Source organism: Tachyglossus aculeatus, chromosome 11 (genome assembly GCF_015852505.1).
Source record: "Tachyglossus aculeatus isolate mTacAcu1 chromosome 11, mTacAcu1.pri, whole genome shotgun sequence".
Classification (NCBI taxonomy): Eukaryota; Metazoa; Chordata; class Mammalia; order Monotremata; family Tachyglossidae; genus Tachyglossus; species Tachyglossus aculeatus.
This window is the reverse complement of record NC_052076.1, coordinates 38,309,131-38,334,798: the sequence shown is the minus strand read 5'-3', so window position 1 is coordinate 38,334,798 and position 25,668 is coordinate 38,309,131. Positions and strand designations below refer to the sequence as shown.

Genomic DNA, 25,668 nt, shown 5'->3' with positions numbered 1-25,668 from the left:
GAAGCCTTCCCTGGAATTGAGGATTTACCACTGATCAAAGTCAGCTGGGAATCTCTGCCCTGCCCTGCACTGTGCTCAAGTGAGGGTGCAGAGCGACAAGAACGTGGACAGCTGGAAAAAGAAAAGAGCACACAGGGGACTATCCCACCATTAGGTCACAGCAATCAGCATAACCAGCTTCGGCAACTACGAGGTCCTCTAAGTTCCTTGTGGACATGGAATGTACCTCCCAACTCTGTTGTACTGTACTTTCCCAAGGTTTTAATGCCGTTTGCTGCACGCATTATGCTTTCAATAAATACCACTGATTGATGGATTGTTGCTGTGTCCAATTCCCGGTATGAGAAACTCCAAGCAGACCACGGAATTCCTGCAGTAGGCTTCGCGTGAGTACCGCTCAAAGTGCAAAGAGTGGCTGACTCAAGGTACATCTGGAAATGGTTTCCTCTTATCAAAAGGCAATGACATTTCCGATTCAATGAGATATAGCTCAATTTCACACTTACCCATTCCAGACAAACCTATTCTGGCAGAGGTGATTTACTGAAATTGTGAAGGGGAATAACATGACCGAATTACAAAAAGAACATGGGGAATTATCTACTGGGCAAAGGATTTTTAGACTGTGAAATAAAGCAAACATTCCCCCGACCCCTGCAATGAGGAAATCTTAGCGATCGAATCAATCAATCCATGGTATAATCCTATAAGGCAGTTCCCCACTTTTTGTTATTTTTTCCACTGGCATTTGTTAATTATGTGGCATGCACTGGGGTACAAGATAATAACGTCCAACAGAGTCCCTGACCCACATGGGGCTCATAGTCTTCATCTCCATTTTACAGCTAATGGAACTGAGGCACAGAGAAAAGTGACTTGTCCAAGGTCACACAGCAGACAAGTGGCATAGCCGGGAACAGAATCCAACTCCTCTGATTCACAGGCTCATGCTCTTTCCACTAGGCTATGTCGCATCTCATTTCTACTAGATTTAGGTGGATGAAAAGACCAACCTTTTGAACATTCAATTTTTAACGAGCAAATGGAAAACCACCTTACATCCTGGGGGAACACCACCCCAGCAAGAAACCTTTCAGGGGGACCTAGTTCTTGATTCATGATAATAACATTGGGGTCTGAATCCACTTAGCCGGAAACTAAACAATACCAATTATGGATTTACAGTAAATCAGGACAATGAGCCCATCGTCGGGTTTTAATACCACAGAGATTATGTGAAACTCTAGGCCGGCGCCAAGTCGGCTTCAATAGCGAGACGAGGCAGTGTGGCCCAGTGGATAGAGCACAGTTCTGGGAGTCAGAAGGACCTGGGTTCTAATCCCGGCTCCACCACTTGTCTGCCGTGTGACCTTAGACAAGTCATTTAACTTCACTGTACCTCAGTTACCTCATCTGTAAAATGGGGATTAAGACTGTGACTGTGTCAAACACCTCCCCCCCCCCCGCCAAGAAAAACTACTAAAAATCGCAAAGACCTTTGGGGATTATGTATGAATGGAGTTGGATACGGATAGAGTAAGCCCTTAATAAATGTTACCGATGGACTGATAATAATAATAATAATGATGATGACATTTATTAAGCACTTACTATGTGCAAAGCACTGTTCTAAGCTCTGGGGAGGTTACAAGGTGATCAGGTTGTCCCACGGGGGGTTCACAGTCTTTTATCCTCATTCTACAGATGAGGTCACTGAGGCACAGAGACGTTAAGTGACTTGCCCAAAGTCACACAGCTGACAACTGGCGGAGCTGGGATTTGAACCCATGACCTCTGACTCCAAAGCCCAGGCTCTTTCCACTGAGCCACACTGCTTACCAATGGCTAATTTACTGAATCAGCCGGCAGTCAGAAAGGCTCAGTGACTCAAGACTCGATGACTATTGAAGCAGCATGGCCTAATGGCAAGATCATGCATGGGCTTGGGAGTCAGAGGTCGTGGGTTCTAATCCTGCTTCCACCTCTTGTCTGCTGTGTGACCTTGGGCAAGTCACTTAACTTCTCTGTGCCTCGGTTAACCTCATCTGTAAAATGGGGATTGAAACTATGAGCCCCACCTGGGACAGCCTAATTACCTTGAATTTACCCAGTGCTTAGAACAGTGCTTGGCACATAGTAAGTGCTTAACAAATACCATAATTCATGAATTCATTAAGAGCCAGAGTCAAGATGGGGCCCCCAAATCCCTGGGCTTCATGCAGGTGAGAAGAATCAGAGATGCAGCAATGTGGGGAAAAGCTGGATCCCCCTCCCCATCCGCCCCCGATTACCTCCTTCGCCTCCCCACAGCACCTGTATATATGTATATATGTTTGTACGTATTTATTACTCTATTTTATTTGTACATATTTATTTGATTTTGTTAATATGTTTTGTTTTATTCTCTGTCTCCCCCTTCTAGACTGTGAGCCCACTGTTGGGTAGGGACCGTCTCTATATGTTGCCAACTTGGACTTCCCAAACGCTTAGTACAGTGCTCTGCACACAGTAAGCGCTCAATAAATACAATTGAATGAATGAATGAATGAATGAATGAATGGATAAAATATTCAGTTCTTCATATGGAGAAGATATTTCAACCCACCTCAATGGCAGCAAGAAGATCAAGGCTGCTTAGAATACTGTCTGTATTGCCTTACTTCTGTGGTGCTGAATGGTGATTAGTTTTAATCATCAATCGTATTTAATTTACGTATTTAATGCCCTCTGACCTTAAACTCCAACCTGATGTACTGTACGTCTAGTCCCTGGCCCTGGTACAGATCGCGGATGGTAATGGCTCGTCTCCCACCATCTTCAAAGAAAGCCAGGGATGATGATGATAATAATAACAGTATTTGCTAAGGGTTTACTTTGTGCCAGGCACTGTACTAAGCACTGGGGGGTGGAAACAAGCAAATCAGGTTGGACACGGTCCTTATCCCAAACGGGGTGCAGAGTCTCCCAAGATAACCTCTTAATTGAGCCTTGTTCTCAATTACCGTTACTCCAACCAACCCCTACTGGAGAATTTCTTCCCTTCTCAATCTGCCAAACCATGTCCCTTCTCCGCCTTCCTAAAAATCCACATCCTCCAGGACATATTCCCCGGCTGATCCCCCACCTCCCTGTTCATTCGTGTATTTTTAATTTGCTTTTGTTGTTACCAGTTACATTACATTTTAGTAGCTGTGGTATTTATTAATGTCACAAGCTCCGTACTAAGCGCTGGGGTGGACACCAACTAATCAGGTTGGGTAGACTACCTGTCCCACATGGAGCTCACAGTTTAAGTAGGAGGGAGAATAGGAATTGATTCCCCATTATGCAGACGAGGAAACTGAGACCCAGAGAAGTCGGTGACTTGCCCAAGATCACACAGCAGCAGGTTTTCCCTTTTGTACTCACTGGATGTTTGTTATCTACGCCTAACTCCTGCAAGGTGGGGAGACATTTTCTCCTTCTACTGGATGTTCCCCATAGCTCTGCCCACAGGAGGTGCTTAATGAACCATCATAATGATCATCTTTGAAGACCTCTGCTGTCTAGACGATTCCATTAGCGCTTCATCAATCAATCAATCAATCGTATTTACTGAGCGCTTACTATGTGCAGAGCACTGTACTAGGCCTGCTAGAAGAATAACTGTTCATAGCACGAAAGATGCGAATCTGTCTTAATGATCTGGTGACTTTCAATTCAAGGCCTTAGCAGATGCCAACAACAGGATTCAATAAATGGAGACTTGGCTCACCATCAAATCACCAAACCACCCTTACCCAGATTACTTGCGTGTATCTTTGGCTTATCTCTTCGTTTGTTTGTTTGTTTGTGTCGGGGTCTTGATGGCCTAGTTTATACTTGCAATGGTGGGGAGTGTCTCTTCACCTCAGCGGACAATAGGTGACCCCTGAAACTCCATCCTAGGCCTCTTTCTTGACGTGCTCTTTCTTGGGATGATCCTTACCCACAAAACCAACCATTCTGTAAACTCTTGGAGGGCAGGGAATGTGTGTTTTGCTTCAGTTGTATTCTCCCAAGTTGTCAGTACAGTGCTCCACACTCAGTAATCTGAACACGAGATGTGCTCCATAAATACCACTGACAAATTAGATCGTTGGAGAGGCTTTGGGGGTTGTAGCCAAGCATGGACTGCCCCCCTCCAACTGGATTCAGCCATTATTTTAGCTTCGTTACTCTGGGCAGTTAAATTTGCAACAGCTGTTTCTAATTCATCACTACTGCTTTCCACCTCTGTCTTTCCTATGTAAGCATCAGGTAGGTACTGTAACCGAATTGATTATATGAACTACAGTATTTAGCACAGTTCTTGGCGCATAGTAAGCGCTTGCTAAAACTGAACTTTCTAAACCCACCCTTCTTCCTCATTTAAAGATAACCCTCCGGGTCAAAGCTAGATCTACACTCTCTTTTCAATCCAAACTCTGTCCGACTTCCTCCTCAGGGTCCACGGCATCATTATCCTCTTCCCTTGTGAGCCCACTGTTGGGTAGGGACTGTCTCTATGTGATGCCAATTTGTACTTCCCAAGCGCTTAGTACAGTGCTCTGCACATAGTAAGCGCTCAATAAATACGATTGATTGATTGATTGATTCCCCGGCCTCCTCTCCCTGCTACCCATAATCTTCAAGTCCATTTTACTGTTCCCTCATTTCCCCCTCACATCCAGGCTACCAGTAGGCCCCGCCCGTCTTCCTCAGCGATAGCGTGCGCTTCTGATTTGTCTGTGTACCGATTCACTGCATTGTGGATTATCTAGTGTCCTAAACGATCTAGCCCGGGCCTGTTTTCCCCGTCCCACCCCTGACTCCTCCTTCCCTCTCAACACGCTCCAAATGCTCTGACGCAGGGTTTCGAAAGCTGAGAGCTGTAGGCTCGTTGTGGGCAGGGAATGTGTCTATTCTCATACTGTACACTCCCAAGAGCTTAGTACAAGGCCCTGCACATGGTAAGCGCTCAATAGATACCACTAACTGACTGAAACATAGAAACCAACTTGGTTGCCTGCCCCAAAGGCAAATCCCAGCCTCACACCGCACATCTTCCCCGGCCCCTTCGTCCACACGACTCCCTTTCAAGGAGTGATGTGATCTGGTGTCAGAGGTCCCTGCGGGCCCCCGCTGCGCAGAGCTTTGAAGCCGTTAGAGGAAGATGGCTTGGTTATGCTGAATTCCCAGGCTGTGCCAGTGAACAGACAGTGAACAGCCATTCCAGCCTGCCTCGACAGGGCTGCCCCGGGGGCCCGGGGAGCTTGGCATTCCTGTCAGAAAGGGGGACAGATGCCAGAGGGATTCACGGGTCCCCCGGAGATGGTCCATCTGCCACCTGCCACGTCAGCAGGAGCACTGCTGGGGGCTGAAGAGCAGAGGGGAGCGGCGCTGGGAGGAAGGGCGCTTCTCTCCGGCTCGACCCCCTCTGCTCGAAGGGGACCCTGGATGAAATGTACACCGGTGCCGGCCGGAAAGGGAGCCAAACGCTGAGGTAACCATCCCTCCCGGGCCTCTTCCTGATGTTCCCTGGGCCAGGATCGTGCTGGCCGAGCCCTCCCTCCCACACTACCGCACTGTACGCTCGCGCCATTGGAGGTTCAGCTCGGGTTCCAAAATAAACTTTTCGTTAACGGTCCCTCCGGTGCCCGTCAAAGGGGCCTCATTCACTCGGCTCAAAGCCAACCCCCCTTTCGATGGCCCCCGTCCAGGCAGGTCTCTTCTGGTGACACCATCAGCCCAGGGAGGGCCCGTTCCCTCCCTACGTGGGAGTTGAATGAGCAGGCGCCATCGCCCTAGGCGACCCAGTGGATAGAGCCCGGGTCTTGCTGGGTGATCCTGTCACTTAACTTCTCTGTACCTCAGTTCATTCATCTGTAAAATGGGGATTAAGACTGAGCCCCACATAGGGCTCACATAGGCACCTGTATATATGTATATATGGTTGTACATATTTATTACTCTATTTATTTATTTATTTATTTATTTTACTTGTACATTTCTATCCTACTTATTTTATTTTGTTGGTATGTTTGGTTCTGTTCTCTGTCTCCCCCTTTTAGACTGTGAGCCCACTGTTGGGTAGGGACTGTCTCTATGTGATGCCAGTTTGTACTTCCCAAGCGCTTAGTACAGTGCTCTGCACATAGTAAGCGCTCAATAAATACGATTGATTGATTGATTGATTGATTTCCACTAGGCCACGCTGCTTCTCACTGTTGGGGCCCGGCCAGAGGGCGATCAGCTGTTGGGGGAATGCCAGAAGGTGTGGGGGCATCCCTAAAAGCTGCTACCTTGGGCAGATGGGGACAGAAAGAGTTTGCCACTCTAGATTCGGAGGCCGGGGGACGGCTTGGGCCTAAGGGGCTGGGAGAGAAAACAAGAGGAACCAAGCTATGAGGAGGAAGCAGCCAACGGCAGGACGGAAAAAGCAACAGGGCCTAGTGGAAAAGAGCACAGGCCTGGGACTCAGAGGAGCTGGGTTTCAATCCTGGCTCTGCCACTTGCCTGCTGTGTGACCTTAGGCAAGTCACTTCACTTTTCTGGGCCTCAGTTTCCTCAGCTGAGGATTAAATCCTACTCCCTCCTACTTAGACTATGAGGCCCTTGCGGGAGACGGATTGCGTCCAACCTGATTACCTTGTACCTACCCCGGCATCTAGTACAGTGCTTGACACTCAGTAAGTGCTTAACAAGTGCCATTAAAAAACAAAGTTGACTGCTGCATCCCGAGGAGGCCCTCCCCGCTGCAAAATCCCACCACTCCACCTCATTTCCCTTTTAGCCGCGCTCAGGAGGCACAGCTCCTCTCAACAAGAGGCCTGAATTCCCTTTCTTTGAAAAAAAAAATCCCACAAAATATTCCCAGCCACTTTGGGCTTCTGCTTGGTAATCTGCCTCTTCCATAACCTGCCACCCGCTTTTTCTTTCATCGCTAATCCGTCGGAGAGAGATTATTAAAAGCTATGGCCTACGGCTTCGGAAAAAGCCCCGGCCACGGGTCTGGCCTCGCAGCTGAAGGGGGAGACGGCCGGAGGCAGGGGGAGGCTGGCGGAAGGAGGGAGAAGGTGTCGAGATGCTAAACGCGTGCAGCTGGTCGGAGGCATGACATGCCACGGCAAACGCTCTGAATTCCCAGAATCCTGGCTCTGGATCAATACGGAATGTGAAACGACCACTAACCTTCCCACCCAAAACTTTGCTTCCTTCAGGCCACGACTGCTGTCTGCTCCTCCGGCAGCCCTTCCCCACGCCACCTTCCATCAGAATGAAAGACCTGCCCGGGTGTTATGTGCTGCCCCCAAATAATTCAAAACACAGCAGCAGCCCCGGGCAACCCACATAAACAGGACATCGGAGAATCTATTTGGGGCGTTTGGAGCCCGGGGCTGACCAGCTGGAGAATGCGGAGTTATGGGTTCCGGGAGCAGCCGGGCGACTCCCCTCCGGGGGAATCCGCTGGCCTTATTAGAAGATTGTGTCAGCCAAGATCCGTTAGGCTGGACACCGAACGAGTCCGAGTGACTGAAGGGAGGACGTTAGGAAACAATCTGTCACCTTAAGCACTTTGATACTCACCCCAGCTATGTCAATATCCTTATACTCTACTATTTCCCTTCTCCGGAATCTATTTGAATGTCTAACCTGTGTCTAAGCTCCTCGTGGACTGGGATCGCATATACCAGCTCTCTTCTGTTGTACTTCCCCAAGTGCTTAGCACAGTACTATGTGCACAGTAAATGCTCAATCCATCAAACAATCGTATTTACTGAGGGCTTACTATGTGCAGTCTTACTATGTTACTATATGTTTGTACATATTTATTACTCTATTTATTTATTTTACTTGTACATATCTATTCTATTTATTTTATTTTGTTAGTATGTTTGGTTTTGTTCTCTGTCTCTCCCTTTTAGACTGTGAGCCCACTGTTGGGTAGGGACTCTATATGTTGCCAATTTGTACTTCCCAAGCGCTTAGTACAGTGCTCTGCACATAGGAAGCGCTCAATAAATACGATTGATTGATTGATTGATTGAATTGTACTTTCCAAGCGCTTAGTCCAGTGCTCTGCACACAGTAAGCGCTCAATAAATACCAGTGAATGAATAATAGTAACGGTGTTTGTTAAGCGCTTACTATGTACGAAGTACTGTACATAGTAAGTACACAGTGCAGGGAACTACACTAAACACTCGGGAGAGTACAACACAACAGTATAACACACACATTCCCTCCCTACAAATAAACACTGATTGATCGATGCATCGATTGATTGCCTTGCTGTGGCTCCTGCAAACCCTGAGCTGTGCGAGCCCGTGTGAACAGCTGCTCCTGCGGAGGAGGAAAGCTGGTCTGGAGAAAGCGAGTCAGGAAATTGGGCCACCAACAGCCCTTCGGGGACCTTGGGCCCATTCCTCCCTCAGGCTGGACTTCATTTCCTTTATTGCTAAGAGGAGGCAGAGGTGGCAGGCTTTTCCAGAACCTGGAGCAAATTTATTGATATCAGGAACGGTCTGGAGTGCGAGAGTGGACAAGGGTGGGGATGAGCAGGGGCAGTGGTGGGTGGCACGGACAGGGCATTGAATGGATGGGAATGTGATGCTCATGGGGCCAGTCCAGCCCCGCTCACTGACCCTGGAGGTGCTTTTCCTCCTCGGGGACTCTCAGGGCATTTGGACCAAGGGACTCTCCCAAGCTGACTGGATATACCCAGGAGGCTCCCACACTGCTCCCGAACCAGGCATCCGGCGGTGGCATTTCATGGTCTGATGCCGGGAAAACAGCCCACAGTTCGACTTCCTCTAGGGGTGATTCCCTGTAGACTGTAAGCTCCTTGTGGGCAGGAATCACATCCATCAACTCTGTTGAACTGCACTTTCTCGGGTGCTTAATACAGTGCTCTGTGCCCAGTGAGTGCTAAATAAATACCCTTGATAGGGCAGTGGCATTTCATGGTATGATGCCGGGAAAACAGTCCATTGTTTGACTTCCTCTAGGGGTGATTCCCTGTGGACTGTAAGCTCCTTGTGGGCAGGAATCACATCCAACAACTCTGTTGAACTGCACTTTCTCGGGTGCTTAATACAGTGCTCTGTGTCCAGTGAGTGCTAAATAAATACCCTTGATAGGGCGGTGGCATCTCATGGTCTGATGCCGGGAAAACAGCCCACAGTTCGACTTCCTCTAGGGGTGATTCCCTGTAGACTGTAAGCTCCTTGTGGGCAGGAATCACATCCAACAACTCTGTTGAGCTGCACTTTCTCGGGTGCTTAATACAGTGCTCTGTGTCCAGTGAGTGCTAAATAATTACCCTTGATAGGGCGGTGGCATTTCATGGTCTGATGCCGGGAAAACAGCCCATAGTTTGACTTCCCCTAGGGGTGATTCCCTGTAGACTGTAAGCTCCTTGTGGGCAGGAATCACATCCAACAACTCTGTTGAACTGCACTTTCTCGGGTGCTTAATGCAGTGCTCTGTGCCCAGTGAGTGCTAAATAAATACCCTTGATAGATTGATGAGGTTGCGCCGGTGCCAGGGACCGCAGGGATATTTCTTAAGCACCCACAGTGTGACAGGCTCCTCACGGAACCGCTAGCCGGGGATTGAAACAGACAAGGGAGGGGTCCTGAGAGCAAGTCAATAACTTCTCAACTGAACAGAAAATTCACCCAAGGGAAATGCCCGCTCTTTTCTGAGCACCCACTCGGTACTCCACCCAATGTTTCTTCTCCTCACCCCGCAATACCAAAGGCCCTGCCATTCCACGCAGCGGCAACCGGGCTACTTGGGCAGACAGACGGCCAGGAGCCAAGGCGAGGGGCCTGTGGTTCTCCTCCCTGGGTCTGTTTAGAAAGAGATATGCCACCGGCCGGACAAAACCAGGACTCTCGCCGCTTGACAAGAAATCCGAGGCGGCATTCAAGGTTGCAGCGGGGCTGGAAGTTTGACGGTGTTTACGGAAAACCGCGAGAGCCTTTGAATGAAGATGGAGTGTATGTGAGACAGCACTGCGCCCCGGATTTGAACGCCACCCACAAAAGGTCCTCAGCTCCCTCCTCAACGAACCTCTGCCCAAGCTACACGGGCCAACTAGCCAAGCTCAAAAAAGGTCACACCTCGGGGGGCCCTGACAACACTAAAGGCTCCCTTGCCGGACTGGCAGGAACCCTATGAGTAATGACTTATTCACTGTAGAGCTCACAAATCCCTCCAAATGGTCTACGGCTGAGGACTAGGGAAGAATGCTTTTCACTCGGTGTCTTTCCAACTGCACCAACACAAAGGCCCCTCGTGCGTCATTAGGGTGTTCTTTTCTTGACCCTTTGGGCTGGTAAAGTAGGGGAGCTAAATAGGGAAGCCACGGAGGGATTAAGAAGCAGAGGGGAGGGCTGAACTTGAGCGTTCTGGTTCCTGGCTCCCAGGTTGACCCTCTCTCCCCAACTAATAATACTACTCTATTTATTTATTTTATTTGTACATATTTATTCTATTTTATTTTGTTAATATGTTTTGTTTCGTTGTCTGTCTCCCCCTTCTAGACTGTAAGCCCGCTGTTGGGTAGGGACCGTCTCTATACGTTGCCAACTTGGACTTCCCAAGTGCTTAGTACAGTGCTCTGCACACAGTAAGCACTCAATAAATACGATTGAATGAATGAACTGAATGAACGATATTCGTTAAGAGCTTACGAAATGCCAAGCGCTGTACTGACTGCTGGGGTAGACACCAGATAATATGGCCCAGTCCCATATAGGGTCTAAGGAGGATGGAGCAGGATTGGAGTAGATGAGGAAACTGAGGCCCAATCAATCAATCAATCGCATTTATTGAGTGCTTACTGTGTGCAGAGCACTGTACTAAGCGCTTGGGAAGTACAAGTTGGCAACATATAGAGACAATCCCTACCCAACAGTGGGCTCACAGTCTAGAAGGGGTAGACAGAGAACAAAACTAAACATATTAATAAAATATAATAAATAGAATAGAGAAAAGTTAAATGACTTGCCCGAGGTCACACTGCAGACAGGCGGCAGAGGCCGGATTACAATCAATCAATCAATCAATCAATCGTATTTATTGAGCGCTTACTATGTGCAGAGCACTGTACTAAGCGCTTGGGAAGTACAAATTGGCAGCACATAGAGACAGTCCCTACCCAACAGTGGGCTCACAGTCTAAAAGGGGGAGACAGAGAACAGAACCAAACATACCAACAAAATAAAATAAATAGGATAGAAATGTACAAGTAAAATAAATAAATAAATAAATAAATAGAGTAATTAAATTACATTAAATAGAGTAATTAAATTACAACCCCAGGTCCTCCAGTTCCCGGGCCCGGAGTCTGCTTCCCACCTGTGCCTATAGGAGAGGTGACTCTACAGTGGGATATCATTAGATTCCCTGTATCACTAGGGAGTCAGGGTCCTTCGGAGCAGGGTGGAGGGGGGAATACCCACCCATGCCCCATCAGACTGGGAACAGGAAGCACTTCCCACTGGTTCGGAAGAGGGAGGGGTAAGCAATGACCCAAACGCAGGAGTAGACCCCACAGCCAGGCGGGAGGCAGGCAGAAAGTTGGGAAATATCTTTGTGGAATATCAGGGAGACTTCAAAAACCACTTGGTTATTATTCAAAAAAGCTTTCCATTGCTTTTGTGTTTTGTCTTCCCCGATTAGACTATTATCTCTTCCCCTCTAGACTGTAAATTCTTTGTGGGCAGGGACTGTGTCTACTAACTCTGCTATATTGTACTCTCCCAAGCACTTAGTACAGTGTTCTGCATACGGTAAGCACTAAATAAATATGATTGATTGAGTGACAGCTCCTTGAGTGAGGGGAGGGCAATTCTGCTCTGCTCAGGCCCTTCCAAAGGGGTTAGCTTAGAGCCGGGTACGGGTGAGCATGCGTGCAACTGCGTGTGTGTGTGTACACACATGTACACATAGGAGCCTATGTACACATAGGAGCAGCGTGGCTCGGTGGAAAAGAGCACGGGCTTTGGAGTCTGAGGTCATGGGTTCAAATCCCGGCTCCGCCACTTGTCAGCTGTGTGACTTTGGGCAAGTCACTTCACTTCTCTGGGCCTCATTCCCTCATCTGTAAAATGGGGATGAAGACTGTGAGCCCCACGTGGGACAACCTGATCACCTTGTATCCCCCCCAGCGCTTAGAACAGTGCTTTGCACATAGTAAGCGCTTAATTAATGTCATTATTATTATTATTATTATTATGTGTGTATGTGCTGGTGCCTGTGTCAGCACCTCCCTCTCCTCTCCACCCTCTGAGCACCACCATGACACCACACTCATTCTGAAAGGAGCCCCGAGGCTTCCGGCGGAGGAGGAGAAAAGCAGGCAGGCAGGCAGGCAGGGGCATGCACACTTTTGGTGCCCAGGCTGGGCTGGGCTAGGTTGGGTTGGAACGACAACCTTTATTCTGTCACCGATCCCTGCTTTGGAGAATTCTTGGGCACCTAGGGTAATCACGGTATTTCCTGAGCACCCACCGGTGCACTGGTGCGGTGCAGTAAATGCACGTCCTATGGGCTGAAGCAAAATCACCAGCAGTTTTTAAGGCGGTGTATTACAGATTGCCATCCTCCCGAGGAAGGTCTGGACTACTAGGTTGTTTCTTGCAGTAGCTTGCAAGCTCCTTATTTCACTGATTTATTTTATGTTATGGTATTTGATAAAGCGCTTTCTCTGTGTCAAGCAATGTTCTAAGCTCGGGGGTAGATATACTTTAATCAAATTGGCCAGAATCCCTGTCACACACGGAGTTCTGCAGAAGTGGGGGCTCTCACCATCTCTTTTGGGCAGGGATCGGGCCTAGCTGCTCAGTGAGAAGCAGGGTGGCTCAGTGGAAAAAGCCCAGGCTTTGGAGTCAGAGGTCATGGGTTCAAATCCCGGCTCTGCCATTTGTCAGCTGTGTGACTTCGGGCAAGTCACTTAACTTCTCTGTGCCTCAGTTACCTCATCTGGAAAATGGGGATTAAGACTGTGAGCCCCATGTGGGACAACCTGATCACCTTGTAACCTCCCCAGCGCTTAGAACAGTGCTTTGCACAGTAAGCGCTTAATAAATGCCATTATTATTATTATTATTATTATTACTACTACGCTGCTGTATTCCACCACAGCAACGTTAGCCTCACAAAGAGCTAGCTAGCCTCTGGTTGTTCTCCGACTGAGCTGCCGACCCTCTTGGGGCCTGAATTTCCTCGTCTAGAAAATGGGGCAAAGATGAGACTGTGAGAGTCAGGGTGAGGCTTCGATCTCAAGGAATGAATTCAATGAATGAATTCATGAATTCAATGAATTCTTCTTCTTCGTCAGTCGTATTTATTTTGCCCCTCTCCCTGAGTGCAAGCACACTTTGGGGTAGAAAAATCACTGGGCTAGGGGAGACATTATCTGGAAGTGCTTTCTCAGGACACTCCTATTAGAATATTTCTCTGGACTCTGATTTGTCTTTCAGCCCTCCATACGTCCCCCGTCTCACCTCTTTCCCTTCCCCACAGCACTTGTATAAATGTATATATGTTTGTACATATTTATTACTCTATTTATTTTACTTGTACATATCTATTGCATTTATCTTATTTTGTTAATATGTTTGGTTTTGTTCTCTGTCTTCCCCTTCTAGACTGTGAGCCCACTGTTGGGTAGGGACTGTCTCTATACGTTGCCAACTTGTACTTCCCAAGCGCTTAGTACAGTGCTCTGCACACAGTAAGCGCTCAATAAATATGATTGATTGATTGATTGAGCACTTACTGTGTGCAGAGCAGAGCTTGGGAAGTACAAGCTGGCAACATATAGAGACGGTCCCTACCCAACAGTGGGCTCCCAGCCTGGAATGAATGAATTCATTCGGTCATTCAATCGCGTTTATTGAGAGCTTACAGTGTGCGGAGCACTGTACTAAGCGCTTGGAAAGTACGATTCAGCAACAGATCAGAGAGAATCCCTGCCCAACACCTAACCCTTGTATCTATCTCAGTGCTCGGTACATAGTAAGAGTTAAAGATAATAATTATTACTACCAGTAATAATCATTATTCTCCACCACACCGAAATATTTATCCACCCCTGGGGGAGGGGAGTTTTGACCCCTGCTCCTGACTCCACACAGGGGCCCGGAGACCGTTCCTGGGTGGACCCCTAGCCCCTCCCCTGCCCCTCCAATCGATCAATCGTGTTTATTGAGCGCTTACTGTGTGCAGAGCACTGTACTAAGCGCTTAATATAGGCCAGGGCACCGATAGGCTTGAAGCGGCAGGGACTCACAGCATCTTGAGGATCTCCACGAAGCAGCCGAGGATGCGGTCGGCGCGGGCGCTCAGCTCGATGCTCATGGTGCTGCAGGTGGGGCTGACCATCAGGCAGTCGATGAGGTTGGGCTCGCTGTCGTTTCCCACGCTGGCGGTCATCTTCTGGTTGGCCGCGTTGTTGCGCTCCACCTCCACGTGGATCTCGCTGGACGTGACGATGACCGCCTTGAGGCGGGACTCGGCCAGAGCGGCCTCCTGCGAAACCAGGTCCGGGCTCGTGTGGAGCAGGCGCAGGTTGGGTTTGCGGTCGCACTGCTGCTGGCAGCCGTTGCGGATTTCCTTCAGGCTCGGGGAGTTGTCCCGGCTGGGTGGAGAAAAACACACTGATCGATAAAAGGGCCGCCGACGAGCCAGAAGGCTGACGCGATCGATTGGCTGCTGATGACTTGGGTTCTTCAGCTGGCGGATTGCCCCGTTCCTTTATTTAGGTCTTCTCTGTCCCGAGACCTAACTTTTGGCCAAGTCATTCAGCGCTTAGAACAGTGCTTTGCACATAGTAAGCGCTTAATAAAGGCCATCAAAAAAAAAATTAGGACCCCTGCACCCCAGGTGGATCAGCCCCTGGTACTGGGGCAGTGGAGGCCCAGGAGAGACGAAAGCGGTGTGTCTGGCCAGTGATAAAAATGAGTTTCTCCAGGATTTTCCCACTAGCGTGAAGACACCCTGAAGCTTGGATTCTCTGGGAAATGGACTTCTCTCACTGACCAGATAGTTTATCCCTCGACTGGCTACCACTGGCTATGTACCAAGACAGCCATACCGGTACAGACATGCAGCTTTCCACCTATCCCCCCCGCTCACCGTAAACCCCATCCCAGACACAATACGGCTGCTGCGGATCCCACCCACAGGGATAATGGCTAATCCCGCTGCCGCGATCTCCGACGGGAGCGACGGATGAGTCTCAGTCCCGAGACTTCTGGTTTTACGGCAGCTCCACCAGTCCTCTCTCAACCCTGCCAGTCACGCTCCCGGCGGGGCACAGAGGGCAGAGAGTAAGTCGGCGGGCATGGCTTTATACATGCAGGACCCGTTTAAGGCCAAGGTGACCGTGACTCGGTGCTGATGTTGTGCACGATCTGGCATGCAGGGAGCTGCCTCGGCATTTGCTGCTCACATTACCCTGCTGGTTTTCAGGATTGCTGCTCCACCTGCCCATCCCGTGGGACTTCCCGGGAAGTTCGGTCATTCATTTAATCATATTTATCGAGCACTTACTGTGTGCAGAGCACTGTACTAAGTGCTTGGGTGAGTCCAATATAACAATAAACAGAAACATTCCCTGCCCACGATGAGCTCACAGTCTAAAGGCGGAGACACACATTAATATAAATAAATCACAGATATGTACATAAGTGCTGAGGGGCTGGGAGGGGGGATGAATAAAGGGAACTCTCCAGTCAAAAAGCTTCACTACAGACGACAACAACCCCAGTAGGCTGAGGTGGGACTAGAACCCAGGTCTCCTGGTTCCCAGAGCCGGGCTCTTTCCACCCGACTAACAGCGAGGCTATCGACACCGTAAAGAGGAGCAAAAACCCACTCCGGACAAATCCAGGAGCACCTTAGCTTGGAGAAAATAAAACCACCAGTTCCACTGGAGCCACACTGACCTGTTGATGAATTCTTCGTAGCACGAGTAAATAGCTGCTAAACAGACGGCCACCAGGTTTGGCAGGACCCTGGGATGGGGGCACTGCCCAGTGGGGCCATGCATGCTGAAAAACGATCAGAAAGGGACGGTCAGCGGTGCTAGAACCGAGATCAGGGCAGGGTGTGGCACGTTGGTAACATATCTGTCTCCCCCTTTTAGACTGTGAGCCCACTGTTGGGTAGGGACTGTCTCTATATGTTGCCAACTTGTACTTCCCAAGCGCTTAGTACAGTGCTCTGCACACAGTAAGTGCTCAATAAATACGATTGATTGATTGATTGATATCACGGAGTGAGATTAGGGTGGGGAGAGGGAAGGTAAGCAATATGTATTTTGTCAATCAGTCAATCAATGGTATTTACTGAGTGCTTACTGTGAGCAGAGCACTGTACTAAGCGCTTGGGAAAATACCATTTCATCCTCTTTTTTTTTTAAAGCAAACATAGGGTCACCCAGCCAGGCCGGTTCTACGTGGCTCCATTAACAAGAAGCATTTGGTCCCGGGCTGAGCCTTCAGAGAGGGAAGAGGACGGAAGGCGAACGTCCTAAATTCAGTCATCTTGTCGCTTTGACGAGAGACCACTTCACACCCTTTTGGCTCCTTGACAGCCCTTGGTTACCCCTGGGCAGTCCTGGTGGGGGAAACACAAAGGAGCAGGACGTGGAAAAGCGGGGGGAAAAGCTCTCAGTTTAACTGACCTATGGATGAACTTCTTCACCACCTCCATGCCGGCGTTCAGTTCATTCAAGGCAAGGATGTACTCCTGAGTAAACAGCCTCAACCGAGGACATTTCCCAAAATCCTGCACAGAAAGAAGAGAGAGTCAGTGGATCTCATCTGTGCCTTTCACGTTCCTCGGTGGTCTCTGGTGAACCAGGGGTTCTGTGGAGACCCCAGTGACCGGCAATGTCCCCTCAAGGTCCGGACCAGCAGAGATCTGAAGGACAGGGAGCCGAGTTCCACGACCCCCTTGGGAATTCCGATCTGCCTGAGGATGAACTGACCCAACCTTGGTAAGGAGATCGGACCCCAGCGAAGGGTCCCTGCAGCCAACCACTTTATTGTAATAACAATATTAATAACAACAGCAATACTAATGATTGGGGCATTAGTTTAGCACTTACTATGTGCCGAACATCATACTAGAGAAGCAGTGTGGCTCAGTGGAAAGAGCACAGGCTTTGGAGTTGGAGGTCAGGGCCCCGCCACTTGTCTGCTGTGTGACTTTGGGCAGGTCACTTAACTTCTCTGTGCCTCAGTAAAATGGGGATTAAGACTGTGAGCCCCACGTGGGACAACCTGATTATCTTGTAACTTCCCCAGCGCTTAGAACAGTGCTTTTTGCACATAGTAAGTGCTTAATAAATGCTATCATTATTATTATTATTATTATTATTATTATTATTATTATTATACTCAGTGGTGGGGGGGATACAAGGTAACCCCTGTCTAACATGGAACTCACAGTCTAAGTAGGAGGGACAACAGGAATTTAATCTCCATTTTAGAGATGAAGAAATTGAGGTACAGAATAATTATATGACTTAGTACAGTGCTAAGCGCTTAGTACAGTGCTCTGCACATAGTAAGCGCTCAATAAATACGATTGATGATGACTTGCCCATGGTCACGCAGCAGACAAAGGGTGGAGCCTGGATTAAAACCTAGATCCTTTGAGTCCCAAGCCCATGCTCTTTCCACTAGGCCACACGGCTTCTCTACACATGGGGAGGGAGTCCGCCTGTCTTGGGCTCAGACAGAGCAGCGTGGCTCAATGGAAATAGCATGGGCTTGGGAGTCAGAGGTCACGGGTTCAAATCCCGGCTCCGCCACTCGTCAGCTGTGTGACCCTGGGCAAGTCACTTCACTTCTCTGTGCCTCAGTTACCTCATCTGTAAATGGGGATTAAGACTGTGAGCCCCATGTGGGACAACCTGATCACCTTGTATCCTCCCCAGTGCTTACAACAGTGCTCTGCACATAGTAATCACTTAACAAATGCCATCATTATTAGTATTATTATTATCCTCCCTGGGTGGCTGCAGACCAGAGGGGTTCCATGTGGGCCCGGCCAGGTTCAAAACTACACCCCTTTAGACAACCTGAGAGCAGGGGACACAAGATGGGAGGACCAGTTCCATTCGGCGGGAGGGAAATAGCAGCATTTTACGGAGCGCAGTGGGGAGGATTCTGCCTTGCGTTGCCACATTCACAATTCCAAGCAGTCTATCAGTCAATGGTATTCACTAACCACTTACTGCATGCAGAGCACTGTACTAAGCACCTGGAGAAGTGCAATACAATAGAGCTGGTAGACACAATTCCTAGCTGCACATCTGTCCAGAAAGGAGGAGCTGACACTAAGAATTCACCGACAGGCTCCCGATTTCAAGGCTTAACCTAGAATAGATGTATCGGTGTCCTCCCGGAGAGAAGAAGCAAGAGAGTCTTTTGTATAGCGAGTGATGAAGAGAATTTGGAGGCCTTGGTGGAGTGTCAAAAAGGTTTTTAAAGGGTTGAAAAATCAAACCTATAAGGAACTGGGGTGATTTACCCCACAGAAGAGAAGGTTGAGAGATGACTTCATCTCAGCCTTCCCAAATAATCAAAGGCATTCATTTAAGTCCCCAAACAACAGCTTAGATGATTTGTAAGCTATGATTATGATGATTTGTATACTATGCTCTCCCAAGAGCTTAATACAGTGCTCTGCAAACAGTGAGCACTCAATAAATACCATTTATTGGTGGGTTGCTTCACTGCTGCGTCGGGAGCACGGGTTCTCAAATGAAATCCCAGATTCCTCTCTGGCTCTCTCGGGAATTTTGCAGTAGGGAAAAGTTTTCAGGGGTAAATGGCTACCTAATTTTGGCTCTACCTTCTTAAGTGCTTAGTATCTATTCTATCTATTCTATTTATTTTATTACATATCTATTCTATTTTATTTTGTTGGTATGTTTGGTTTTGTTCTCTGTCTCCCCCTTTTAGACTGTGAGCCACTGTTGGGTAGGGACTGTCTCTAGATGTTGCCAACTTGGGCTTCCCAAGCGCTTAGTACAGTGCTCTGCACACAGTAAGCGCTCAATAAATACGATTGATGATGATGATGATGATTTAAGTCCCCAAACAACAGCTTAGATGATTTGTATATCCCCTCTGGCGCCTGACCCAAATTCTGATCACAAAGATCTGTCTGAGATGGCCAAATACAACTCTGATCGTATTACAATAAAAATACTGTGAGCTAAGTGCTTACTACGTGTTAACTGCTTGGATCTGCCAACCACTGTACTAAGCGCTGATACAAGATAATCAGGCTGGACCCAGCTAACCAAACTTCCTTTCCTCCAAACTCCCTTCAGAGCCATATCAGTTACGATTACTGGCTCTCTTTGGTCTTTGCAAGTTTCTATCAAGGAATATGATTACTGGTTCTCCTCCAACTCCATGGAGAAACAGCTCGAGATGAGATGTGATTAAGTGGCAGCATGAGGGATTTAGCTGAGATTTAAAGGGCAATTTCCCGGCAGTGAGTTTAGGGATGGTTCTGACCTGGCAGGGGATGGGCTAAATGATCTCTCAAGCTCCCTTCTACCACAATGAGTCTAAGAAAGTGTTCAGTAGTCAGGCAGGCTAGACTTAGCAGAAACCAATAGTGAAATTAAATTATACTGCCCTCCGGAATGGAGCAGCTTCACTCCCAGCAATTTTTCTTCTTTTTAAACCGAAGCAATTATTCAGCAAATGGCAATCCCCAGGGTGAAATAAAGAGCACGGACAGATCCATCAGACCCTGGAAATTCTTGAGTTAGACGGCAAGTATGCTGAATTTCTGTCTGCCAAGGCTGAGTACTGCAAACGTGCCCGATCTGGGGGAAACTTTCCAAAGTCAAGCGGGACATCGTATATTTAGAATGCAACCCTTATCTGAATTTAGAGGTTTTATAAGTCAGAAATCCCAAAATACCGTTCAGAGAGGATTTTATTGGTCACCAAGGACTATTTGGAACTGAATCTGTGCCTGGAGAGAGATGGGGTGGGAGGCCCTGGAATGCGGGGTTCTGAAAACGCCACAGGGCGGGAGACAAGCTGCAGAAACCACAAGCATCAAGCAAGTCCCACTAAATCGTAAGCTCCTTCGGGGCAGGACTCATAGCTACCGATTCTACCACATAGCACTTTCCCAGGACTGAGTACAGTGCTCTGCACATAGAAGGGGCTCAATAAATACTATTGATTAATTGGGATGAGCCACGGTCAGTAGCTCACGGGTGATCCACTGGAAAAGGTGTCTTTCACTGAACAAGGACACAAGCTACTCTACTGGCCTGGGCAAGGAAGCAGTGTGGCCTAATGAATAGAGAACAAGCCCAGGAGTCAGACGGATCTAGGTTTTAATCCCGGCTCCGCCACTCGTCTGCTGTGTGACACTGGGCAAATCGTGTCACTTCTCGTGTCTGTTACACATGGGGATTAAGACTGAGCCCCATTAAGCGCTCAGTACAGTGCTCTGCACACAGTAAGCGCTCAATAAATACAATTGAATGAATGTGGGACATGGACCGTATCCAACGAGATTATCCTGTGTCTATCCCAGTGCTTAGTACAGTGCCTGGCACAGAGTAAGCGCTTAACAAATACCATTTAAAAAAAAAAAAAAGGCAGTGTCTGGGAATTGAACCTCTTGAGACACTTCCTAAGAGAACTCCTGCCAAAGCACAGATTTGTTCCATGTCAGTGCAAGACGGGAAGCAGGATAACTACAATATTTTCCCTCTCGTCCCTGACCAAATAAACGAAGCAATAGCAACTCACAATCTCAGGACTCCAAGACTCACTGGTCTCATCCTATTCCCTTAAAAGGAGATTCCAACAATCCATTTACTAAAAAGCTGTTTTGAGAAGCAAGGCCCCGGGAAAGGATGTGCAGAGGATGAGCCCATTGTTTTTACACAAAAGACCCTCAAAACGTCAGACGTTGCCCCCGCCAACTCCGACTCCTGGTCCTCTTTCAAACAGCATGTTTTCTTCCCTGGTATTTTCTGAACTCCCCCTATTGCTCACTGTCCTCTGCTGGGGTGTATTGTGGAGAGCCACCAAGAAGATGAGACTGTCACTTGTCCTCGAGAAGCTTACGATCTAATTTGCTGCCTGAATCTAACCCTTTAAGGTTTGGATGGGAATCCCGAGGCTCCGCGGTTATTCCCGTTTTCTCATCTGTGAGCCAATAAAAGTTCAGAATGAATGATGGTTTCTAATTCCGGCCCTCTAAGGCATAGGAGTCCCTAGAAGAGGGATGTATTTTCTGTTAATTGGGGACCACAATGTGAGCCTTCAGCCATTTAATGACAATAATAATAAGACCGGTGAGTCCACCTCGCCCCTTATGGCTCCCCCAAACCCTGCCACAACTGTTTGGGGACTCCAGCCAAGAAAGCAAGCTCCCCTCTCCACATCCTCACCCTCCTTAGGAAGTGGAGAATCAACCCGAACTCAGAACCGCATGCCCTGCAACACCCCGACTCTTGGGGCCACAGTCAGGTGGAGTCTGAGGCGAGTGGTGGAGGAGGGGGAGAGGATGCCAAGTTGATGGCCGGTTTGCTGCCAGTGGGCACCAGCTGCCCAGCTGTTAGTCTGCCCCTGGGCAGCACCCTGGCCACGAATGGATGCAACGGCCAGCAACGGGCAGGAAGGAGAGCCCAGAGTAATGCTGCCGACATCCCTCCGTTGGGTTACGGCAGCCCGCTTTGCCCTTCTGCAGAGATGAGGAGAGTTAGGGGGAAAATGAACACCTGCCCTTCTTTCTTCTCTGCACGGTAGCACGCCAAAGAGGTAATTAAATTCTCGATCCAAATACGGGCTTCCCAGAGGCTGCTTGGGTAGCCCAGTCTCGGTGAAAATCGTATTTATTTTACAAACCTCCCCTGTCGGTCCCCGCAGCCGCTCACGTGGTCGTCCCCAACCTCAATATTGGATGCTCCCACCTCCAGCAGTGGGAAACTTCAGGGGGACAGTTGGCTTTAGTGCAGTCGCAGCGGCCAGAGGTTGAACCCCGTGGGACCCTCACAGCCCCCGCAAAGGCGTCCTGAGACTTGCACAACTCGCCGGGTGTGAGTTGAGTTCCTGTGCTCCGCTGGGGTGTGGAAGGAGGCGTGCAAGGGTGCAGCGGGACGAGAAGAGTCGGAGAGCGGATCAGGGGGTTCTGCCCCGCCAACCTGCCTTCCAGTTTCCATACAGCTGCTCCCCACCAGAGCACAGGCACAGACCATTTTCCGGGAGGGTCCAGTCAAGGTGCGAGAGCATTCCCAAGGATGTTGGGGCGATAGGGTCTAGGAAGCACTTACCATGTTGTGTTTGAGGATTCTCTGCACCACCGGGGTGAACACTTCTATAACCACCATGGACCGAGGCCGCTCTCTGCAGTGCTGCAGGAGGGAATATTTGTATATTGTGTATATTTGTACATATGTATTACTCTATTCATTTTATTAGTGATGTGTATATAGCTCTAATTCTATTTATTTTGATTCATTCATTCAGTCGTATTTATTGAACGCTTACTGTGTGCAGAGCACTGTACCTAGCGCTTGGGAAGCACAATTTGGCAACATACAGAGACGGTCCCTACCCAACAGTGGGCTCAGAGTCTAGAAGGGGGAGACAGAGAACGAAACAAAATATATTAACAGAATAAAATAGATAGAATAAATATGTACAAGAAAAATAAATAATAATAAAAATAAAAATAATTTAAAAAATAAAAATAATAATTAAATTTAAAAAATGATGGTATTGACACCTGTCTACTTGTTCTGTTTTGTCGTCCATCTCCCCCTTCTAGACTGTGAGCCCATTGTTGGGTAGGGACCGTCTCTGTATGTTGCCAATTTGTACTTCCCAAGCGCTTAGTAGAGTGCTCTGCACATAGTAAGCGCTCTATAAATACGATTGAATGAATGAATGAATGTGAGCCCATTGTTGGGTAGGGACTGTCTCTATATGTTGCCAATTTGTACTTCCCAAGCGCTTAGTACAGTGCTCTGCACATAGTAAGCACTCAATAAATACGATTGAATGAATGAATGAATGAATGAATACAGGACCTTCCTCTCCCAGTCAATCAATCAATCGCATTTATTGAGCGCTTACTGTGTGCAGAGCACTGTACTAAGTGCTTGGGAAGTACAAGTTGGCAACATATAGAGACAGTGCCTACCCAACAGTGGGCTCACAGTCTAGACCCAGACTGCAAAGAATGGCTGTTCTCTTACCAATTTGCTCTTCTAAATTGCGCACATCAATATGGCGGCAGAGCAGTGCCGGCGACAGTGAATTGTGAATTACTGAACCGTGCTCCAATGGGTCCCCAGAAATGTGAACCCTGACTAGTGCCCCTGAATGTATGCTTGGCAGAGCGTAATGCCAGGCAGCAGTAAGGATTTTGCTGGGCTTTAAAACGCAGAAATGAAAACCCTCAATAGAAAGTGTTTTCAATCAGCTCAGTTTTTTCCTTTGCACCTGGGGAATCCCAACCCCACCAGGTCCCGAGGGGGAGAGAAGCCTCCCTTCAACCCCACTCCTCCCAACCCTGACTTTCTGGTTTGGCTAGGTTTATTGTCTAAACTGGTCGAGCACTGACCATGGCTATACGGTGAGGACTCCACACTGGGGCTATGTGTGAACAGAGTGGCCCTACCGCATAGATGCTCTATCCTGCCTCGTGGTGAGTGATTCTCCACCCCCGTGCCAACCTATAAACTCACCCTGGCTCCCCGATGAATTGGCCTCAACAATTACGAACAAAGCCTATGCATCTGAGCAGACCTAAGCCCTGTTGTAACCGTTAACCTGAATCCAATAGACCGTTTCGGGGATAAGAGTTTTCAGAAACATCAGGGAGATTTGAGATGCTGGATCTTTTTCACGGTACCTTGCAGAAAAATTCACACAGGTCTGGTGGAGGATGATTATTTTCCAGAAGAGGAGCGATCGCCTGAAAAAGAATGAAGAAACGCCTTTCAGCTGGCAATCAATGAACTGTATCAATCATGCTTATTGAACGCTTACTATATGGAGGCACTTGGGAGAGTAATAATTATAATTGTGGTATTTGTTAAGCAGTTACTATATTCCAGGCACTGCTCTTAGCGCTGGGGTAGATACAAGATAGACGGGTTGGACACAGTCCCTGTCTCACCTAGGGCTTGCAGTCTTAATCCCCATTTTACAGTTGAGGGAACTGAGGCCCAGGGAAGTGAAATGACTTGCCCAAGGACACACAGCAGACAAGTGCAGAGCGAGGATTAGAACCCAGGTCCTTCTGACTCCCGAGACCGTGTACTATCCAGTAGGCCATGCTGCTTCTCAATAAAATAATACAATATAACAGTATAACAGAGTTGGTAGACACATTCCGTGCCCACAATGGGAAACACAGACTAATCAATCAATCAATCAATCGTATTTATTGAGCGCTTACTGTGTGCAGGGCACTGTACTAAGCGCTTGGGAAGTCCAAGTTGGCAAGATATAGAGCCGGTCCCTACCCAACAGTGGGCTCACAGTCTAGAAGGGGAAGACAGAGAACAAAACAGAACATATTAACAAAATAAAATAAATAGGATACATACGTACAAGTAAAATAAATAAATAAATAAATAGAGTAATAAATACGTGCAAACATATATACATATATACAGGTGCTGTGGGGAAGGGAAGGAGGTAAAGAGGGGGGGATGGAGAGTCCCTTTCCCACATAGGTTGATGGTCTAAGTATGGAGGCAGCTACAAACCTGACAGGGGCCTTTCAAAAGCACTGATCTGTTACACTCTCTAAGGCTACTTCTCCTTTTCATCTTTCATCTTTCTTTTCAGGACCGTGGGTAAGAAAGTAATGGCTTCAAGGTAACGGATGAAGTAGTTACCGTGAGAAGGGTGCGGAACTTCTCAGTCTAAAAATCTTTATAAAGAGGAAGCACTCTCATTTGCCTGGGCCGTTTTGAGCGGCCCTGCCCGAAAGCAGCGGGAAGGCAAGTGGGACAATCATGACCCCTGCCCATCTTTTAATTCACTAAACACATTTCGAGAAGCAGAATTGCCTAACGAGCGGGAAGACAAGTAGGACAATCGTGACCCCTGCCCATCTTCCAATTCACTAAAACACATTTAGAGAAGCGGAATTGCCTAACGGTAGGAGCCTAGGAGACGGATGAACCGGGTTTTAATCCAGGCTCTGCCACTTGCCTGCTGTGTGACCTTGGGCAAGTCACTTCATTTCTCTGTGCCTCTGTTTCCTCATCTGTTAAATACAGTTTCAATACTTGTTTTCCCTCCCTCTGACTGCAAGCCCCATGTGGGATAGGGATTATCTTGTATTTACCCCAGTGCTTGACTATAGAGTTTCTAGACTGTGAGCCCACTGTTGGGTAGGGACCGTCTCTATATGTTGCCAACCTGTACTTCCCAAGCGCTTAGTACAGTGCTCTGCAAACAGTAAGCGCTCAATAAATACGATTGATTGATTGATAGAGCTTAAACAAAAACCACATTTTTTGTTCCACGTTAACAAATATGGAACATTTTAGTGGCAATGATTAAGCTTTAAGAGTGGAAGAAAGAAAAACACACCCAAAAGTAAATACCAAAGGGCCCCCAAAGAATCCAG

General features: G+C 48.1%; 1 protein-coding gene across 3 annotated transcripts in view; it reads right to left on the bottom strand.

Moving 5' to 3' along the window:
• LOC119934250 (c-Maf inducing protein) overlaps positions 1 to 25,668 on the bottom strand; it is a 318,415-nt gene that overhangs the window by 31,716 nt on the left and 261,031 nt on the right. For all 3 annotated transcript variants that reach the window (XM_038753682.1, XM_038753683.1, XM_038753684.1), the window contains exons 6-10: positions 23,935 to 23,997; positions 22,349 to 22,429; positions 16,703 to 16,806; positions 15,963 to 16,067; positions 14,306 to 14,653 (exon numbers count right to left, since the gene is read on the bottom strand). In XM_038753682.1, the coding sequence (XP_038609610.1) occupies positions 14,306 to 14,653; positions 15,963 to 16,067; positions 16,703 to 16,806; positions 22,349 to 22,429; positions 23,935 to 23,997 (701 nt within the window). The remainder of the gene's footprint in view (positions 1 to 14,305; positions 14,654 to 15,962; positions 16,068 to 16,702; positions 16,807 to 22,348; positions 22,430 to 23,934; positions 23,998 to 25,668) is intronic.